The sequence below is a fragment of the Misgurnus anguillicaudatus genome, chromosome 23 (genome assembly GCF_027580225.2).
Source record: "Misgurnus anguillicaudatus chromosome 23, ASM2758022v2, whole genome shotgun sequence".
Lineage (NCBI taxonomy): Eukaryota > Metazoa > Chordata > Actinopteri > Cypriniformes > Cobitidae > Misgurnus > Misgurnus anguillicaudatus.
Window position 1 is genome coordinate 18,408,526 of NC_073359.2, and position 18,526 is coordinate 18,427,051.

The window sequence follows — 18,526 nt, forward strand, 5'->3', positions numbered from 1 at the left end:
TTGTATCCAAACAGATCAGAGGCCCCATTGACTTCCACAGTACGAAAAATTATACTATTGATACAAGTTTTTCATACTATAGAAGTCAATGGGGCCTCTGATTGGTTTGGTTTGAAGAGTGTTGTTACAAACCTGTATAAAATAATTTGTTCTGATGAACATAAATGAAGATAATTTGAGGAATGTTTGTATCCAAAACGATCAGAGGCCCCATTGCCTTCCATGTTATTCTTTTTTCCTACTATGTAAGTCAATGGGGCCTCTGATTGGTTTGGAGAGTATTGTTACAAACCTATATAAAAGTATTCTTTTTTCATACTATTGAAGTAAATGATGACAGAATTTTCATTTTGGGGTGAACTTTCCCTTTAATGTTTTACTTATAGCCAAAATAATATTATTTAAAGACAAAAAACAAACCACTTTTTAAGTTTTTATTATATATCATATTTTATATTCCATTTTATTCAGCCTAAAAAATGCATAAAATCATTTCACAGTTTATGTATGCAGTAAAATACTGTAAAAATAACATGAATTATACTAACATACAACTTTACATAAAAAATTTTTATTCTAACAATTTTTTCAAGTTAGATTTTTTTGTCATTATAATTGATAGTAGAGTGATGCTGCCTTCACGTGCTATTCGAATTATCGTAAATACAAGTTTCCTTCTGTATGTTATATTGCACATGAATATTGCATCCTCTGATGCAGAGTTAAACAATACATATTTACAAATATGAATAATCATTTGACGCATATACTGTATGTTTCAGTGTTCCTATTGTACATTTTTTCCGCAAACTTAGCACCTGAACACAACAAGCTCGTAATTACGACTTCAGAAGTGGGAATTATTACATTTCCAATAGCACGTAAAGTCAGCATTAGAACAGGACTTGAACCTGTATCACTCGCATGAGCACCATAAGATGTGTGAGCACATGTATTAACCACAAAGTTCATGTTTATGTGTCTTACCAAACACAGATTTCTATTGAATCAGTCACTAATTCCCTGCTGCTTATGGATTATATGTGTAGGAATTTCGAATAGCCAGATCCCTCCAGTAGGGGAACCAATCCCTAAAGAGACAAGCGTAGTAGGTGTACCAGGGGTAAAAGACCTCCGTCTGCCGAGACCCTCCGGCTGCAACTATCTGCCAAGCGGCTTCGTGTGCAGGGTAGGCGGTCATATCAATGTAACCTCTGTATTAATCAGAATAGAGATACGAAGAGATAAGAAGTGTAAACCTCAGACATTTGCAACATGATCGCTTGAGTTACATAAATCAGTGAGCAATTACTATTTATGACTAAGAGTAAGACTTTACCCTTTGGAAGAAAAGTTTAACAGTTTAATGCTTGCAAGAACTGTAAATATGTGCATATTTACAAATTTAATAAACTGGGAATTTAAATCAGCTTTAGTCATGGAGATAGTTTACCTAACCTAATTGATTTACGAAGAAACCCACAATGTGTGGTTGTTTGTCAGAAAAACAGAGTCATATCTCACTTGATTTTTTCCATTGCATTGTCTGTGTCGATAAGACCGAGAGTGCAGATGGTGACAGATACGTTGCTTCTTTGCATGGCTAGTTCATGTTGCAGCCCTCCAAAAAAGCCATTTAGGGCAAACTTTGTTGCAGAGTACGGCAATGCAAAAGGACCGGGCATTTTTCCTTAAAAAAAGTTTGAGATTATATAAGCATTGTCTTAAAATAAAATGGTTGTATAAAGTTAATAGTTTAATCACCCAGTAGTGAGGAAACCACAACTATCGATCCTTTGTTACTTTCAAGTGTTGGCAAAGCTTTCTGAGCCATCTGGACATAACTAAGAAAATTGACCTATAAAGAAAGCATAAAAATATGACACTTTATAGATTCAAATGATGTACTTGGGTTGATTATGAATCCATATGTAAGTCAAGTTTACCCAACATTTATCATAAAACATATAAGCTTCCACGAACTGTAGATACACACCTGTAGCAGCCATTGAATGTGCTCTACGTCTCCATCCCACATTCCATATGGACTGGGCCCAATGTGATTCAGAACCAGGAAATCAAGCCCCCCAAGCTGATCGATCGTGTAATGCACCACCCGCTCCGAATCTGTAGGGTTGGCCATGTCTGCAGCGATAAACAAGGCTTTCTGTGCACCCATTTCCAGACACTTCTTTACAACCTGCAGTCAGATAAATACAATTTGCAGCTAAAATATCCAAAAGCAGGTGAATTGTTCATAAAAAATTACTTTAAAAAAGACCAAATATATTGATGACTCATCTTGCACTTAGGGGTGGAGCCGTAGGGGTGGAGCCAATTTTTTTTTTTTTTTGCAATAAATACTGGTTCATTACTGTGATGTAAGGCTTTAAATGGGACATTTCACAATACTTTTTTAAAGATGTCCCCAGTGTATGTATGTGAGATTTTGGCTCAAAATATCATATAGATCATATAGATCTATATTATAGCCTGTTAAAATTGACACTTTGTAGGTGTGAGCAAAAATTTGGCGTTTTTGGGTGTGTCCTTTTTAATGCAAATAAGCTGATCTCTGCACTAAATGGCAGTGTCATGGTTGGATAGTGCAGATTAAGGGGCAGCATTATCCCTTTCTGACATCACGAGGGGAGTCAAATTTCAATGAGCTATTTTTCACATGCTTGCAGAGAATGGTTTACCAAAACTTGTTATTTTTCACATTTTCTAGGTTGATAGAAGCACTGGGGACCCAATTATAGCACTTAAACTTGTAAAAAGTCAGAATTTCATGATATTGTCCTTTTAAAATAAATATGTCCAAAACTACATCCGTCAAGTCGTTTAAAAAAAAAAAATTCAATGTAGATTTTGAAATGTAAACAAGTAATAAACCTATTGACCTGCGCTAAGACATTTTCCCTTCTCGCCGTGATAACAAGCTGGGCTCCCAAACGGGCATAGTGATATGCCAACTGTTCACCAATCCCTGTGCTGGCACCGGTCACCAGCACCCGGGCTCCTTTTAAAGACTCTGAAAAACATACAGATCATAATATGACTTACAATCAACATTTTGAGTCATTACAATAAATCTCTTAACAGCGTATTAATGTGTATTTGATTGACTATGAAGGTCATGACTAATTACTAATACATTTCATGAAAGTTATGTTTGTTTTGTTTAGCCAGAGGAGCCGAATACTTTCACCATCTGGGGATGTCTAATAAAAGACTGCATGCATGGCTTTATACTGATGGTTATATTCTTTATTGGCAGAAAGTCACATTTAATGGTTTACATCTGATCTAAATAGCCTCTCTGTAGTGTTACATACTCTAAGATTATTATTTTGAAAGGCCTGTTTGCTTGTCACACATTTTTGATTGCATAATTGCCATTGCAAAATGGGATGCTAAATAAAGCATATTTTTTTGGTTTGAACAAACTAATAAACCTTTATACAGAATGTAAATATATGGTGTTTTGTGTGGAATATGTTCATACAAGCTTAGATAAGATCTAGGTCTAAAAAAAGGTCTAAAAAAAATCAAGCACCTTTTCAAGCACCTAAGCGCAATACTAAGTGATACAACTAAGAATCGGTCAAGTTCATGTCAGAGGTCACGTTCACAGCGCTGCTAATCACTTTGCCAGGTACAGTTTAATATTACACAAAAATTTATATAAATATGCCTTTAATAACATATATGACATTATATTGATAAATGACTAAACCAAATAGTGTGTTAATGACATAACGTTTTATCAAAACCGAAAGTAAACGGGTTTTCCTCGCGGAAGGTCTGCGAGGAAAATTAAATATTTCAAATCAATATTTAATGTTATTTACCTTACTTATGAGGTAAATAGCCTTGTAATACGCGGGATAATAATGTACAGTCAGCAGATTGTTTAGCGCGAAAAAAAAAGCGATAACCTGCTGCATATCATAATTGTCAGCCTACGATTTAACGGGAACAACAGCTTATTCACAGTGTTAAGTTGCAGATTTAACCCAATATATAAGAACCTCTTCCTGTATCCACCACCCGACTTTAGTGGGAATGTAAGTTAAATGCGCATAACTGTACCTGGGTTAAAAGACGGACCACTCCATTGAACCGCAATGAAAGCGACGATTATGCTGCAGAACAAAAATAACTTGACTTTAAACTTCATTGTCGGAAAAATGCGTGAAAGTAAAATAGTCGGTTGACACAAGAACCGGTAGAGCCGGATATCAACTGTAAGTTGGTGTAAACTTACTTATCTGATACGTGTGTCAAAAAGTGGGAGAAAATTCGGACAGGCGGAGCCATGGCAAAGTTCAAACTGATTTAACAACGGCTTAGATAGATAATCATGGGAGCAATAAATTCATGTTATTTAGCTATTATTATTAATGTTATTATTGTTTGTTGTTTTCATTGTTGTTGGAAATGGGTTATAAATATAAAGAACTCGGTATAGAATCCAATTTAATCCCATTAAATTAAGACTATTGAAATGAATTTAGGGAAATTAATACAATGTTTTAAAATATTAAGAAACAGACGCAAAACGACAGAGCTGCACTCTCGCGTGTATCGTTCTCGCGATACTTTGTTGTCATACTCCGATTGGTCTGCGCAGCGTCACATGAAGTCGAACACACCTTTTAGTTTGATCACATTTACTAAGATATAAAAACATTTTTTCCAGTTAAAGAAGATTTAATAACAACCAATTATCTATAGTTTTATTGTGTTTGAAGCGTACAGACAAATTAATCTTATAAACTATAATTTAATCTTCTTATATTTTATGGCGAATGTGCGGATTGTAGAATCCTCGTTCATCATTCAAAACAAACTTTATTTACACCGGCTGCTGTTCTGCTGGTGCAAATGCCCTTGTCAGCTCGCTGTCAATGTACTGTAGGAGGATAAAAAAAGTAAAAAGTAGTGCGTTCACAAATTGTGCTTTGTAGACTCTATCTTTATAAAATATTCTAGCTTTGAAGACCATGGCAGCCAAGATTTTCCCTCTAGTCAAGTAAGTGTCTTTTCATTGCTACATATCAAGCTAGTTAGCCGTTAGCTTACAAGTGTGTGTCAACAGCAGGGGTTAAATTGGGATTTGTTATGTGGGGGGGCTCTGCGGGGAGGGTACTTTAAGGGGTAACATGTTTAATACTGATGACAGCAAAGCCACTGGTGTGTTTTAATGACATTCTGGACCTCTGATAGGATTTGATAAGTTTCAACTTTAAATCTGTGCCAGAGATTGACCACAAATATTTCATAAAGAGCGTCTGAATTTTAAATTATGCAAATCTATGAGTTTGACACCCTATATCCATTTGTTGCACATGTCATTATGCACAATTGATCAAACTTTAAATGAAGTAAAAGGAATCAACCTCCTTGAATAATTCTATATGCATAAGATAGGCTACCCAAAAAGATTAAATTAACATGAAACGGTACAACACACAGTACTGTATCATCAACATGTCTAATAAATTAGCAATAGAGATTCCCTATGCTGGTCAGCAGCTAAAACAATCGTAAGGTTTGATTTGTGTAATCAAAATACATAAATGTATTAAACTATACAGTGAGTTATATGCAGTGCTATCCAGTTAACATACTGTAATTAGATGAGTGACATACATACTTTAGTCCTTAACACGTTTCTAGTCTTCTATTAAATTTCCTCGACGTGGGCACCATTATTACCTCTCTCTCTCTCTCTCTCTCTCTCTCTCTCTCTCTCTCTCTCTCGCGCGCGCTCTCTCTCTCTCTTGTCTCTACAATGTCAAATGATCCTGTGTGAAAGCGCGTTCTTGAAGTTCCTGAGTTTTTTCGCTCGAGTTTAAAGACGAAGACGCGTTTAAAAGGAAAAGCGCGTGTTTCCGCGGCAATTGCGCCGCCCAATTCGCGTCATTTGCATCGCCCCGTGCGAGGACGCGTCTGATTGCGTCTTTGCATTGACTTTGTATGTAATCTACTCGCGCAAATCGTTGAACTTGCGTTGGTGAGTATGCCCCATAATGAATGGAAACACATTATTCCCTTCGCGTCAGTGCACACGCACCAGCGCAGCGAGTACACCCGCACAAGCGCAGCGGGTACACTGCCACGAGCAGAGCGAGACCTTCAGCCTATGTGCCGGAGCTTAGCCCCGGACGGCCCCGGCCCAATTTAAACCCTGGTCAACAGTGCTTGTGAATTTATGACTGAATTCCAGAGATGGTAATTGACAGATTATGTTTGAAATAATACCTAAACTGGAGTGTCTTTAAACAGCTGTCTGTATTGGCTAAGGTAGCTAGCAAGTAAATTCAGAAAAAGCCGAAACAACATAAACATTCTGGGTGAAGTTTGTGTAGTGAATCTATAATTTGTATAGTTTTTGATTATTTAATAGCTATTATATTGTAATAACTTTAGTAGCTAGCAAGTAAGTTACTATTACTGTTTTCTCAGTGTTTAACCTGTGACTTTGACTTAAGAATTAATGTGGACATGCCAATCCCCCAAAATTAAAAAAAAAATCTATTTGAGCCAAAACTGACTGGTTATGCACATTTATTAACGTATTCCCTCTTAATTTGATTTATGAACATGTACATAAAATGTATAATGAAGTAAAACTGCTCATTGCTTTTAAATTAACTTTGTAAATTAACTTTATATATGATGTTAAACAACCCCAAAACACATTAGATCTCCTAACTATGTTCTTCAAATGACAGGAATGAAAAAATAAACACATTATGAATCATAGAGTAGCTAAAAATAAAATATTTTAAAATGTTGCCATTGTGAGGCCGATTATAACACAGCTGTTAACATTGAATCAGAGACCAACTAAATTTTTGTGAAAATAAATAAAGATTTGTTAAGAATGTTATATATATAACCGCAATATATCACTAGCTGGTTTAAGGTAGTACATCATGCAATATTTATCGCTATATATTTATGAACAAATAATAAAGACAATTTTTGACTACTTTTCTCATTTAGTGTTATTTCAAAGAAATATTACGTAACACGCAACAATAACCTAAAAAAATATATATTCTCTATAAGCCAATATTACTCCTCTCCACCTGTAAGGATTCTTCTGGAGGGTCATTTGTCCAGTTCAGATCGGAGGTATATCATTAATTCCTGCTCCTCCTCCAGCGTCAGGTCCAGATAATCTTCTACATATCTGGGAATGTCCTTTAAAATCTCATTCACCAGCTCCTCATCTGGGGAATGTGAAACTGATGGGGGGTCAGAGGGAGTGCTGGGCTTTTCTGATGAAGTTGAAGGTGGAGATTGGGACACGTTGGAGATTGGGTCACAGCTCGAAGATGAATTGGTCCCACCCACCTGATCTGATGTGTCTGAGGTCTGACCCTCAGCACGATCTAACAGAATCCTGAAGGCTTCGTCTAAATCTCCTTTAGCGTAACACAAGGCTTTAGCAGCGGTATTCCTACTGTAACCCAACTCCACCAGTGTGTTTACGTCTTGCAGATGTCGTCTGCTCCTCTCGTGCTCTCTTTCCTCTTTCTCCTTCCTCACTGTCAGGTACTTCACTGCCTCATTGATGTTTCCTCGACATGCTCTTAAACCCAGACGAGCTTCCCGATCAGAGAAACCCAATCTCGTCAGTTGGTTCAGTTTTTCTGGGTCTACACGCAGCTGGTTGTACAGATCCTGGACTTTGTTAAGTAGGTCAGATGTTTGCTTCTTATTGTTGCTGTGGAAGGCCACGCAACTCTGAAGAAGATACAACCTCAATAACAGCATGTCTTCTCCTCCTGTATGCTTCTTGATCTGCTGCAGTCTGCTGTGCTGATCTCCATAACATTTCTGGAAACATTTCTCTGCGTTCTGCAGTCTTTGTTTGGCTTCATTTAAATAGTCTCTATCATTCAGTCTCTGGTAACACCACACAATGTCAAGCTGAAGAATTGCTAAATTATCCAGCGCATTGAGAATTGTGGGGTCGCACTGTTTAAACTGATCTTCAGCCATCTCCAGATAAGATATAGCAAGCTTGTACTCTTTCTTCTTCATCAGTGCTCGACCTTTTTCATTAAAACCCATCGCCATCATGAGAGCCTTTTTATCTCTGTCAGGAATCTGAAGCGTATTTCCTTCCTGATCTGTGATCTCCAGGAACGGAGTGGTGATTGGTTCCTCATTACTACGTCTTTCTGACAAAATCTGGATACCTCTCTGGGTTCTCTGCACTTCTTCTTTTGCAGAGCGTTCTTCATTCTCGTTCTCCAGCAGCTTATTCCTGTCATTTTCAGAAGACAGAATTAGCACCATGATCTTGCTGTTGTTCTTCACGTTTTGCTCATCAAGTCTTTTCTCGAGGGACAACTTCTTTCCTTTAAAAATGAGATCGATATCCTGTAATCCATGTTCTTTTGTGATCTGTGTCTTCAGGTCATAAGCGGTGATGTCCGGTGGTGCTTTTTTAAAATAAGCCTTTTTTTGAGGCAGTTTAATCTCCAATGTGACCATAGATGCTTCCCTGTACTGAAGGTCTTTATCCATTTTTCAAAATCACTGAGAGAGAAAATACAGTACAGCTTGTGTTACAGACAGACTGTTAAACCATGCAAACACATCCCTATGTGTTACTGCTTGACTACAAATAAAAGTGAAAGTATCTTTTAATGGAAAACCCCTTAACAATCATACATGATTTAGGATCAAAGTCTTCCAGTATTTGTTTAATATTTTACATAAAACACATATGAACACTCAGCAGTTTTTCTATATTTAAGTTTAAATGCTATAAAAGTCTTGTGTTGTCGGTAAACAGATGTTTGTGTTTGTCTGACCAGCTGGATGAAAACTCTCACACCCAATCCTGAATCTATATGCGACTCAGTCTGTGAAAACCCAGCTAAACCCATTCTCTATAGTTTTATTGTATTTAAAGCATACAGACAAATACAAACTTATAAACTATAATTTAGTCTTTATAATTCAGAACGAACTTTACTTACATCAGCTGTTCAGACTTTGGCTTTACATGTGAGTGTCTTTTTGTTAGAAAGTGAAAGTGGAAGCAGCAGCTCTTAATAAAAAAAAAACCCGAAGCATGAAAGACATCATGTTCAGAGATGCGTACTGTATTGTGTTGACTGGTTCATTAATCTTTCTTTATGTTTATGTTTTATTACTGTAAAAGACTTGAGTTGTCAATAAGCAGATGTTTGTGTTTGTCTGTTATATGAAAATATAAATTTATTATATGATGAACAAGCAGTTACTCTTCAGGTGCTTTGAGGCTAGCAAGTGCAAAGGTAGAAACTAGATCACTACTCACTAAATAAGTCAAAATCAAAACATTCATTTGGCATTTGATTTAAAATAGTATAAACCAGGTGAGTTTGCAAGTTTACCTAGCATGATGGCTAATTAGCGATTAGCAAGCTAATAATATAATACACATTCATTCATGAATAAGAGTACCATTTCATTTTTTAATGTTTAATCTTCAGTGCTGTGAACTTGCTCAGCCAGCTATCCATCGAGTTGTGTGTCATCATCCTACTCAAACATTATAGTGTCCGTGCTCAACTAAAAGCAGAGACGGCATCTATCTAGGTCAGGGGTGTGATGATTTATACAGTTTTATTAAATATTAAATACATATTTTAAAAACCCTTTCAGGCGGGTTCGTTTTTAATATGAGAGACTTGCGGAAAGCAGCAAAACGCGGAACATAGACTAAACACGGTGCCCAAAAATCTTGCCGTTTTATTGTTACCGCTCCGCTAAAGATCCACTGATTCCGGCGATCCACTTCGTGTTTTCCCGACTGCTCCGCAGCATCTCTGTGACGGTGTTCACTCTCTGCCTGGAGAGCGAAGACGACAGTTTCCGAAGTTCGTTGCATTAACAGGTAGATTCATTACATTATATCAGTTGTTAAACCGCAGAATTAGTAATTTGTAAGTTTGTTTATGTATTTCTTCCGGTAATTATTTGCTGTCGGTGTTCTAAAAGTGCTAACAACTAGCAAGCAAACAACAACAAATATCCACATTCTTAGTATTATCGTTACAATGCTTTCAAATGGATTTAATATTCCCGATCAGATCTAAGTTAAACACTAAATTTGCTGTTGTTGGCACACTTTGTAGAAAAAAAATACAAAAAACACCAATGCTTTCACAAAATAACGACAGAAGAGAGGCTGCTAAAGGCAGTTCAACATTGCAAACATGGATTCAAAGCTCCATCAAGCCAACAGGTAAATCATATTTAATGTTTAGCAGACTTTAATTCTTGTTATTATATTTCCCATTATAATCACTTGTCTAAGTTGATGCTAGTAATATAACACATCATATTTATAACACTTCATTAAAACCATAATAATAGTACCACCCCCCATAGTGCCCTTTTTGCTTTTGGGCCACTGCCCCATCTAGCATTTTCATTTTCTAAATGACTGTTCTCATTACAAAGAAAAGTGAATGATTTATAAATAATTTTGGCATTAAGGAATATACAAAAGAAGTTAAATGAAGGCTTTTCAACCTAAGGCCAGTGGGTTTTGTACAGATGTAAATTTGTGTGTATAATATGTACAGTATGAGTGTGACCTTATGAAATGTAGTTTTCACAGAGCTGTGTGTTTCTCTGTTTTTCTTGCTAAACAAACTAATTAATTGGTTTGTTTAGTTAATTTTAAGACAATTATCAGCACACTAAGGTTTAAAAAAATTATCCGGCCCTCACTTTGTGGCGTTATTTACCATCCGGCCCTCAGCCCAGGGCCAGATTAACACTTTGTTATACCCTGGGCAACAATATTCAAGGGCCCCATCATCACGACTCCAGGATCACCATAATATGGTCATATACAGAATATATTACTGTATTATACAGTACATATACTCAATACTTCAAATTCTAACTGTCATCAGGTGTATTTTGATTTACAAATATTTAAATGCTCATTGAAATGCACTACTATGTCCCCTATCAAAAGACATTCACTCACATATGATGCTATGAAAACTAAACACATCAGCATCTGTATAATCTCCGGGCTGTAAAAGTAAGCTGGCGGTGTAGAAAAGTCCTGGCTAACTTAGCTGAGTTGTCCTCGTCGTTGACCGAAGCTCACTTGACAAAACTTTTTAATTAATACACATTTAAGATGACCATGGATTAACTCTAATTTGCATAGTCATTGATATAAAAAGCTTATTTTTTGCATATACAAGCATTGTCTAAAAATGAAAATAGGCTTTTATTAATTATTATTACAAGACCATCATATAGCCTAATATTAGACACCCAAACCAAAGTGAAGAAAATGCTCTTTAATTTGCAAGTCTGAACTGAACATCGACGCAGACATGATTTTCCTTACAGAAGTTTAAGATCATATAGGCTACATCTTGAACGTAGATATATAAATGAAGACAGGGAAAGTAAGTTTAACACTGTGAAGCACAAGCAAACATGCTGCAAGACAGCTAAAAACCATCAGGACATAAACACTGGCTTATTTTATTTTATTGGAGCCTTACCTCCAGATAAAGTAACAAACTGGATTGATGATTTAAATGTTGTTTACTCACATGTGCGTTGTTAACTCTCCGGATTTTATGTTGTGCACTGCTCCACTCGTTCACTACTCCTCATGGTTGGTTTGTTTACAGTGTCGCGTGAGCAGCTACACTGCAGGTTTGACTTCATTTGGCGCTAAGCAGACCTATTGGTGATGTCAAAGTACCGCGAGAGCGATTCAAAGCAGATTTCTCCATGTGATAACTGGAATCACTCTCGCGCTACTTAGCTGTCACTCGCCTGTAGGTTCTCTGCTCCCCAGTCACTTTCGCGCCGCTATAGTAATTTGATTTCATACGCCGATAGGATCGCGCAGATACCTGCGTATCACGTAGACTACACCACTGTTTATACTTTACATTTTCTGCGTTTCTGATGTCCTTTTCCTTTTTTAATTTTACTAACGCCTTGCGTCACGTAATGCTCGGCGAACCTTTGACTCACCCACATCATGCGGACTGACCAATGAGGAGAGGGTCTTAACCTGAGGCCCTCTCTTCATTGGTCAGGCCGCATGAGACTCAACCGCTCTCAACTCACGTTCAAAGTAATAGGCAGCGCACCGTCTCTCTTTGCAGCGCAAAATCCCGCGTTGACAGTTTGTTTAATATAAAGCGGCCAGCGGGAGATTACCAGATACAGTATTTTGCTCATGCCATTGTTGCCCTGGGCCCTTTGGAGGTCTTGGGCCCCTGGGCAATTGCCCAGTTGCCTGTATGGTTAATCCGGCCCTGCCTCAGCCTAAAATGAGTTTGACACCCCTGGCCTAAACGATAGCATATAGCATTAACTAGCATATAGTGCTAACTCAGCAGTCACAACTTTGTCTTTAGCATTGTAACAACGTACTTAATTCAAGTTGGGGTGTAGATCCCGACTATAACGTCACAGTTGGTGTTATGTTGAGATTGGCCTGTTTTCCAGCTGTCTTTTGCATTCACAAGGTTTATATAAGGAGGAAACAATTATGTTTGAGGCTCATGATATATAATTATCATGCACAGAACTCGTATTATTCATCTATGCCTAGGTAAATACAGTTTTACATTCTATAGCACCTTTTAATGGTGCACGATACTTATAATACAGTCAAGGACGACACACACACTTCAGGAAATGTTATGAATTTTAATAATCATAATCTTGCTTTACACCTTTAAGTATATCATTTATCCAGGTCAAAAATTTTGAAATCCTGGTGTAGACGTTTGGCCTTGTTGGTTTGTCGCAGTTGTTCTTCTCGTTGAATGAAACGACACCGACTGCAGTGCCGTCACACACCAAAGGACCTCCAGAATCTCCCTGAGAAAAGTCATAAAGTACACTAAGATTATTTTCTGTGGGATGTTAATAGCATTAACTTTTTGTACAGAATATACTTTGTACCTGGCAAAATCCTCCTTTACCAAATGTACAGATCATCCTTGAGGTTGTTTGATTATCCCATTTCTTATTACAATCCTTGTTGTCAACGATGGTGACATCAACCTCCATAAGTTGTTTACTTACAGAACCGTTGGTCTTCTGTGCACCCCACCCTGCAACACTGCATTTGGTCTTGGCCTTGTCCTTGTCTTTTTTGGGGATGGAGATCGATTCGACATTTTTTATGTTTTTGGTGGTTTTTTTGAGCTAAATTAAAAATCACAGAAACTGGTAAGGGTCTGAAAGACCATAAATTGGATGACCAACTTGTTCGGTCTCTCAGGTGATTTCTTTTTTACAAATGTTTAATATCAAATCTTAAGTAAATCGTTTTTCATCAAGTGGCCTGTTGGTGGAAAGTTACTATTGTTAAAAATAACAAGTTGGTTCAACTTAAAAAAGTAAGTTACCTGCTTGCCTTAAAGTTTTGAGTTAATTCAACTACCACACTAGTTGACACAGCTGTGTACAAATGTTTTGTCAAACAATATTTTTTAAGTTGACATAACTCAAAATAAATTACAGTATGCACACAAAACGTTAGAGGTCTGTCCCCCCATGTTAACAATCACTGATTAATAAGAAAACTTAGCAATGTTCAGTCATTTACCTGAAGTATCATGATGTCATTTAGCAGCTCTTTAGAGTCATAACCGGGATGGATGTGGTAAAACTTCACAGCTATAGGGTCAGATTTGCGGTTGAGATCATGAGCTCCAACCACAACCTTCAGTTTGTCTCCACTGTCAAGAGTGGTACAAAAAAAGTAATTAATGATTAATGTTTAAAAGAAATTAATGATCTATTAAAAACACGACATGTTTATATAAAGTATTGTGCAAAAACCTTTTAGGCCACTATACAAGCTTTATGCCCTATATACATGTATAAATGGTATATATGTATATCAGGGTTTCCGCGGGGTTGTAAAAGGTAGTAAAAGGTAGTAAATTAAATTATGCCAAATTAAGGCCAGTAAAAAGTAGTAAAAAGTAGTAAGCGTCATCTGACGAGGTAGTAAATTTTCGATTGCCTTTTGTAATGTTATGATGCCTGGAAATGAGTTAAAATCACCTGCATATCTGGGCAAATAATCAAAGATCTTTCGTCTCTGGGATGTGATCAAAGCCTGGAGTGGAGCCAAATCACGTTCCTCTATCCGCTGTAAGCGTTCTGTAATCACTACGGACCGGATCCACTCCGGGTTTTCTGACTGTATCACGTTGAGGTAAAACTTTTTCAGCTAGCATGGTCAAACTTATAATGCAGGAAGGCTCCGATGTTTTGAAGATCGATAAAGGTGTAAAAGACGATTGACTTGGCTTAGCGAAATAATGAAGATTGGCAAGCCTTTCAGTTCGTGGGATAAGAAAACCAAACAGGTAATTGCGTGTCTTTGCACAGTATGACTAACGTAAGGGGTCCTGTATTTTGGAGGTAACGTTAAATGATTTCTCACGTTACTGATGCTATGCTGATATAGCCAGTGGCTGGTACAACGGGTTTGTTTAACTCGTGGGTAAACTTCATGTGGATCCACAAGAACCAAGAGGCGGATGACATCCAAGTCCTGTGAGAGCGATTGACGAGGAATCATAAGAGGAGACTGCTTCCGAAATGCTCTCGCGGGACTTTGATGTCATCCACCTGTCGGTTCTTGCAGTTGCATTTGCGTGTGGTCACAAAAACGTAACATTTGTACATATATTTAAGCACAGCAGTTTAAAAACAGGTGATTTTAAGCCATTCAAACACAAAAAACAGTGCGTCCGCTGTTTCTGTGTCAGAGGAGCACGCAAGCCGCGCATTCGATTCTCATTTAGCATGTGTTGTACGTATTTTTGCCGCTTTATTGGCCTTAAATAACACATATGCGTCAAAAATCCCGTCTTTGCAAATATCCTCATATAAACACGACCATTTAGGTCTTAAGAGAAAGTAAACAGCAGAAACATTGCGCATAAAATAGCACATCAGCGCTGCCTCTATTGTAACATAATATTTTGTTGATAAATGTACAGTAATTCAATTAACAACTGTCACTATGGTAACAGACATCCTGTGCGAATTCTACACGAGTTTGACTCGAGTTACTCATTCAGGGTTTATATTCATACACATAACGTTACTGTATTAGAGCTGTGACTGTAAGCTGTTGTGTGAACAGAACAGACTCTGGATTATTTGTTTATGTGTACTGAATAATATGATATGAAAAAGTTGTATTTGTTCACATTAGTAAATGCATTATATAACATGAAAAAACAATGAAAAATATAGAGTATATAATCATTAATTAATTCTTGTTTATGTCATTACAGTAATTGACGGTGGTTCATGGTGCATTCACTAATGTTAACAGTTTCAACTTTGATTAAAAAATTATTAGTAAATGCTAAAATAAATACATTTACAATTAATAAATAATTAATAAAAGATTCATTAAAGGTGGTGATATTCATGTTTTCTTTTTATACAGTATAGTGAGTTATTTAGCTGGTTCGCCTTAATCTAAAATGCCCTGCAAACTACAGCTACCTATATGCCACATGAGACTTCAAAATGGAATTTATGGCAAAAAATCTCCCCTTAAAATGCTATTGGTCTCGCCTACATAAAGTGTTAGGTAAAGGAATATGACTTGGCCTGAAAAATATTTCAGTCAGAAGAATTTTTTCACTTTAATTCTTTTTTGTATGTTATATATGTCAAAATCTGTGTAAATAATAGAAAGGTCGCTGATTAACACTTGCAATTCAGTGTCGTGATGGTTTTAAAAAATATTCTGAAGGTAGTAAAAAAGGTAGTAAAAAGTAGTAAATTTAACTTAAGGATTTCTGTATAAACCCTGTATATGAAGAGTTTCGTTGCAAAACAAGATAATCACCGTTTTTTTAATTGTTCAGAAATCTCATTTTTTGGTTGTGCATTCCAATTAATTTCAATGCAACTGCAGTTGGTTTGTATTGATTTAAACCTTCATTACTTAAAAAATACAGCTAAGTAGCACCATAAAACAAAATAATAACATGATAAACATGTTTTGACAAAAATGTTAAAAAATGGATTTATCTCGTTTTGCAACTAAACTCTTCATATATTGATTTCCTATTGACTTTAGGACTCTTTTTAGTCTTGCAGACAGTAAAATTCAGATTAAACAAAAGCCCTTACTCGCCAAAGCAGTGCGCAGCCGTCATGACAAACTGTTCAGACACAAGAAAGCCACCACAGATGTGGTGTCCATTTTTCTGAACCGAAACCATGTAGGGTCTGGAATGTGGATCTGCCTCTTTTCCATTTATTATTCCTACATTTGCATATCCTGAAAGAGAAAGAAATCAATCTGGCTATTTGAAATGAGAAATACAATCAAATGGTTATTTCATGTAGGGTGGTGCTGAATGTTACTGCAGCTCTTTCAAATGCAAAAAGTGCTATCTGTATACATGCATAAAGTTTAGATGTAGTTTGCAAAAAAAAAAAAAAACACATGTATTATATATGTAGAAGTCATACAGCAAGCTAAGTCAATAATATTACATGAAAACTGTTACCTGTTAGGGTCAAATGGGGTAGCAAAGCACCCAGCAGAAGCATTAAGATGATCATGATGATGTTTCTCTGTTAAGGCTGTTGGGAAAAGTGAAGTGTAAGTGTAAATGTGTTGCTAATAATTCATTTCTAATGGGCAGGTTCAGCCCCCCACCAGCTTGTACTTCCTATTTCACACCCCCTTGATGTGCATCACACTTTGCAATAATCCTAGCTGATATATTTGTGGTCTCGGTGGATATACTGAAGATTAATGTTTGAAGCGTATCCAAAATACACATTACAAGACTGGACCTATTACCCAACAAGTATGGGTACCCCAATAAAATAAAAGATAAACAGAATATAATCCAGATATAAAGATATATAGGACTGTTTAACATACTGGCAAGACCACTGCTGAGAATTTACAGTGTAATGAGATCAACATCCAGGTATGACAGTCAGAATTAAAATGTTGTTCCCCCACACCCCACATTTATATATTTGATATATTTTCATAGAACCTTGTATATTTCTTTATTGTTATACTCGGATGATTAATGAAGCAATGATACGGTTCAATAAGGGACATGCGACATTTAAGAGTGATAGGTATTTAAAAAATTCATATAAATTATTCCCATGCATCAATTTTAATCTTAAACATCCTTAAATCCAAATTAATTCATATGGAATATATTCAGGCAGTTTATGATACGATCTTTGAATTTTAAAGTCGAAAAATCTCTTATTTTTACACCGCCGTGCGTGCAGGAGGCATGGCAAACTGAAACAAAATGTTTAAGACACAAATATTACGTTTACGTGTAAAAATATATTTAAATAGGTAACACTTTACAATAAGGTTCATTAGTTAACTACATTAGTTAACATTAATGAACTGCACTTATACAGCATTTATTAATCTTTGTTAATTTTCAATACTAATACTTTATTAAAATCTTGTTAACGTTATGCACTGTGAATGCAAGTTCTATCGTTTTAACATGGACAAAACCTTTATTTCTATTAACTAACATTAACAAAGATGAATAAATGCTGTTACAAATGTATTGCTAATGGTTGTTCATGTTAGTTAATACATTAATGTTAACTAATGAACCTTATTGTAAAGTAAAATAAAACATGTGAATTGAAAGGTCCACTAATAATCGCCTTAACTCGAGTGATGTCAATAAAGTTTTCATGTTAGAATTTAGAAATATTATAAACTTAAGCAATCAACAACAAAGATGGTTTTTTTGACCACTGCCATTGTAGCAGTCAGAGAATTTGGCATTTGATAATTTAATATTTATATGCTAATGAATTTAATTAGGGGCGTTTAGAAGGCGGAGTTCTAAGAGCATTCGGCTGCGCACAATTTTAAGATCATTTTTGATTTATAAACTGCACATCTGGAAAAGAGCACATGTATTTTAATGGTATATTTATAGCTAACTCAACCACAATTTCACTCACAGGGAGATGGTGGTGGTCCACTAATTTGTGGAAATGTCCCACAAGGCTTTATGTCTTACTACATAACTAATGAGTTTACAAGCTACCTTACAATGCATACTAAAATCTCCCACTACTGTATCTTCCATGGATTCATGAAATGCTGAATGTACACAAACTATGGAAGTCAAAGCTGGATGCATTTAACATATCTGATATTAGAGTGTGTATGATTATAAAATTACCAGTCCATAAGCCGGATCAAATTATTACTTTCTGCAGCTACAACCTACATTGTTTATTTGTATTACAAATCATCTCTACAGCAGGCCACAACTGTTATCTTGTAGTGAAAGTTTATTGATTAAAAGGATTAAAATAATTGTGTGTCACGATCATGTCCTGTGTCTCTTATGTCTTGTGTTTTGTACTCTTATTTTGAAGTTCTAGTTAAAACACACAGGGAAGGAGACAAGAGGCCATATTTGTAATGAACAGAATAAAATGT

The 18,526-nt window shown here is 36.2% G+C and overlaps 3 protein-coding genes and 1 pseudogene across 4 annotated transcripts in view; 1 reads left to right on the top strand and 3 right to left on the bottom strand.

The window, feature by feature from the left end:
- Positions 1-536: 536 nt before the first annotated feature.
- Positions 537-4,510, bottom strand: hsd11b1la (hydroxysteroid (11-beta) dehydrogenase 1-like a). Of its 2 annotated transcripts, XM_073862199.1 has the most exons (7): positions 4,271-4,510; positions 4,096-4,148; positions 2,904-3,034; positions 1,997-2,200; positions 1,765-1,858; positions 1,525-1,690; positions 537-1,214 (listed from the first exon to the last, which is right to left on the bottom strand). In XM_073862199.1, the coding sequence occupies exons 1-7, from the start codon at positions 4,321-4,323 to the stop codon at positions 1,031-1,033; spliced, it is 885 nt and encodes a 294-aa protein (XP_073718300.1). In that variant the 5' UTR covers positions 4,324-4,510; the 3' UTR covers positions 537-1,030. The 2 variants fall into 2 exon arrangements, with proteins under 2 accessions (XP_073718300.1, XP_073718301.1); XM_073862200.1 differs by lacking the exon at positions 4,271-4,510 and having other exon boundaries at positions 538-1,214; positions 4,096-4,262.
- Positions 4,511-4,863: 353 nt separating this feature from the next.
- Positions 4,864-18,526, top strand: part of micos13 (mitochondrial contact site and cristae organizing system subunit 13) — a 58,723-nt gene continuing 45,060 nt past the window's right edge. Inside the window, exon 1 of the mRNA XM_073862202.1 lies at positions 4,864-5,038. Coding sequence (XP_073718303.1) covers positions 5,010-5,038 — 29 coding nt within the window. The 5' untranslated portion in view covers positions 4,864-5,009. The remainder of the gene's footprint in view (positions 5,039-18,526) is intronic.
- LOC129452763 (NEDD8 ultimate buster 1 pseudogene) lies at positions 6,206-9,062 on the bottom strand (annotated as a pseudogene).
- On the bottom strand, positions 12,710-16,985 carry LOC141359554 (mast cell protease 1A-like). The gene is made up of 5 exons (XM_073862203.1): positions 16,578-16,985; positions 16,195-16,345; positions 13,631-13,763; positions 12,982-13,227; positions 12,710-12,897 (listed from the first exon to the last, which is right to left on the bottom strand). Exons 1-5 carry the CDS (start codon positions 16,630-16,632, stop codon positions 12,724-12,726), a joined length of 759 nt encoding a protein of 252 aa, XP_073718304.1. The 5' UTR covers positions 16,633-16,985; the 3' UTR covers positions 12,710-12,723.

Excerpts from the sequence above, each read along its gene's own strand:
- hsd11b1la (XM_073862199.1), bottom strand. The coding sequence starts at position 4,323 with ATGGCTCCGCCTGTCCGAATTTTCTCCCACTTTTTGACACACGTATCA. Across the intron at positions 3,035-4,095 it reads TGGTCCGTCTTTTAACCCAG|AGTCTTTAAAAGGAGCCCGG; the intron begins GTACAGTTATGC and ends TATGTTTTTCAG. Across the intron at positions 1,215-1,524 it reads AATGCAATGGAAAAAATCAA|AGGTTACATTGATATGACCG; the intron begins GTGAGATATGAC and ends TGATTAATACAG.
- LOC141359554 (XM_073862203.1), bottom strand. The coding sequence starts at position 16,632 with ATGATCATCTTAATGCTTCTGCTGGGTGCTTTGCTACCCCATTTGACC. Across the intron at positions 13,764-16,194 it reads GCTGCGCACTGCTTTGGCGA|TGGAGACAAACTGAAGGTTG; the intron begins GTAAGGGCTTTT and ends CACTCTTGACAG. Across the intron at positions 13,228-13,630 it reads ATGACATCATGATACTTCAG|CTCAAAAAAACCACCAAAAA; the intron begins GTAAATGACTGA and ends TTTTTAATTTAG.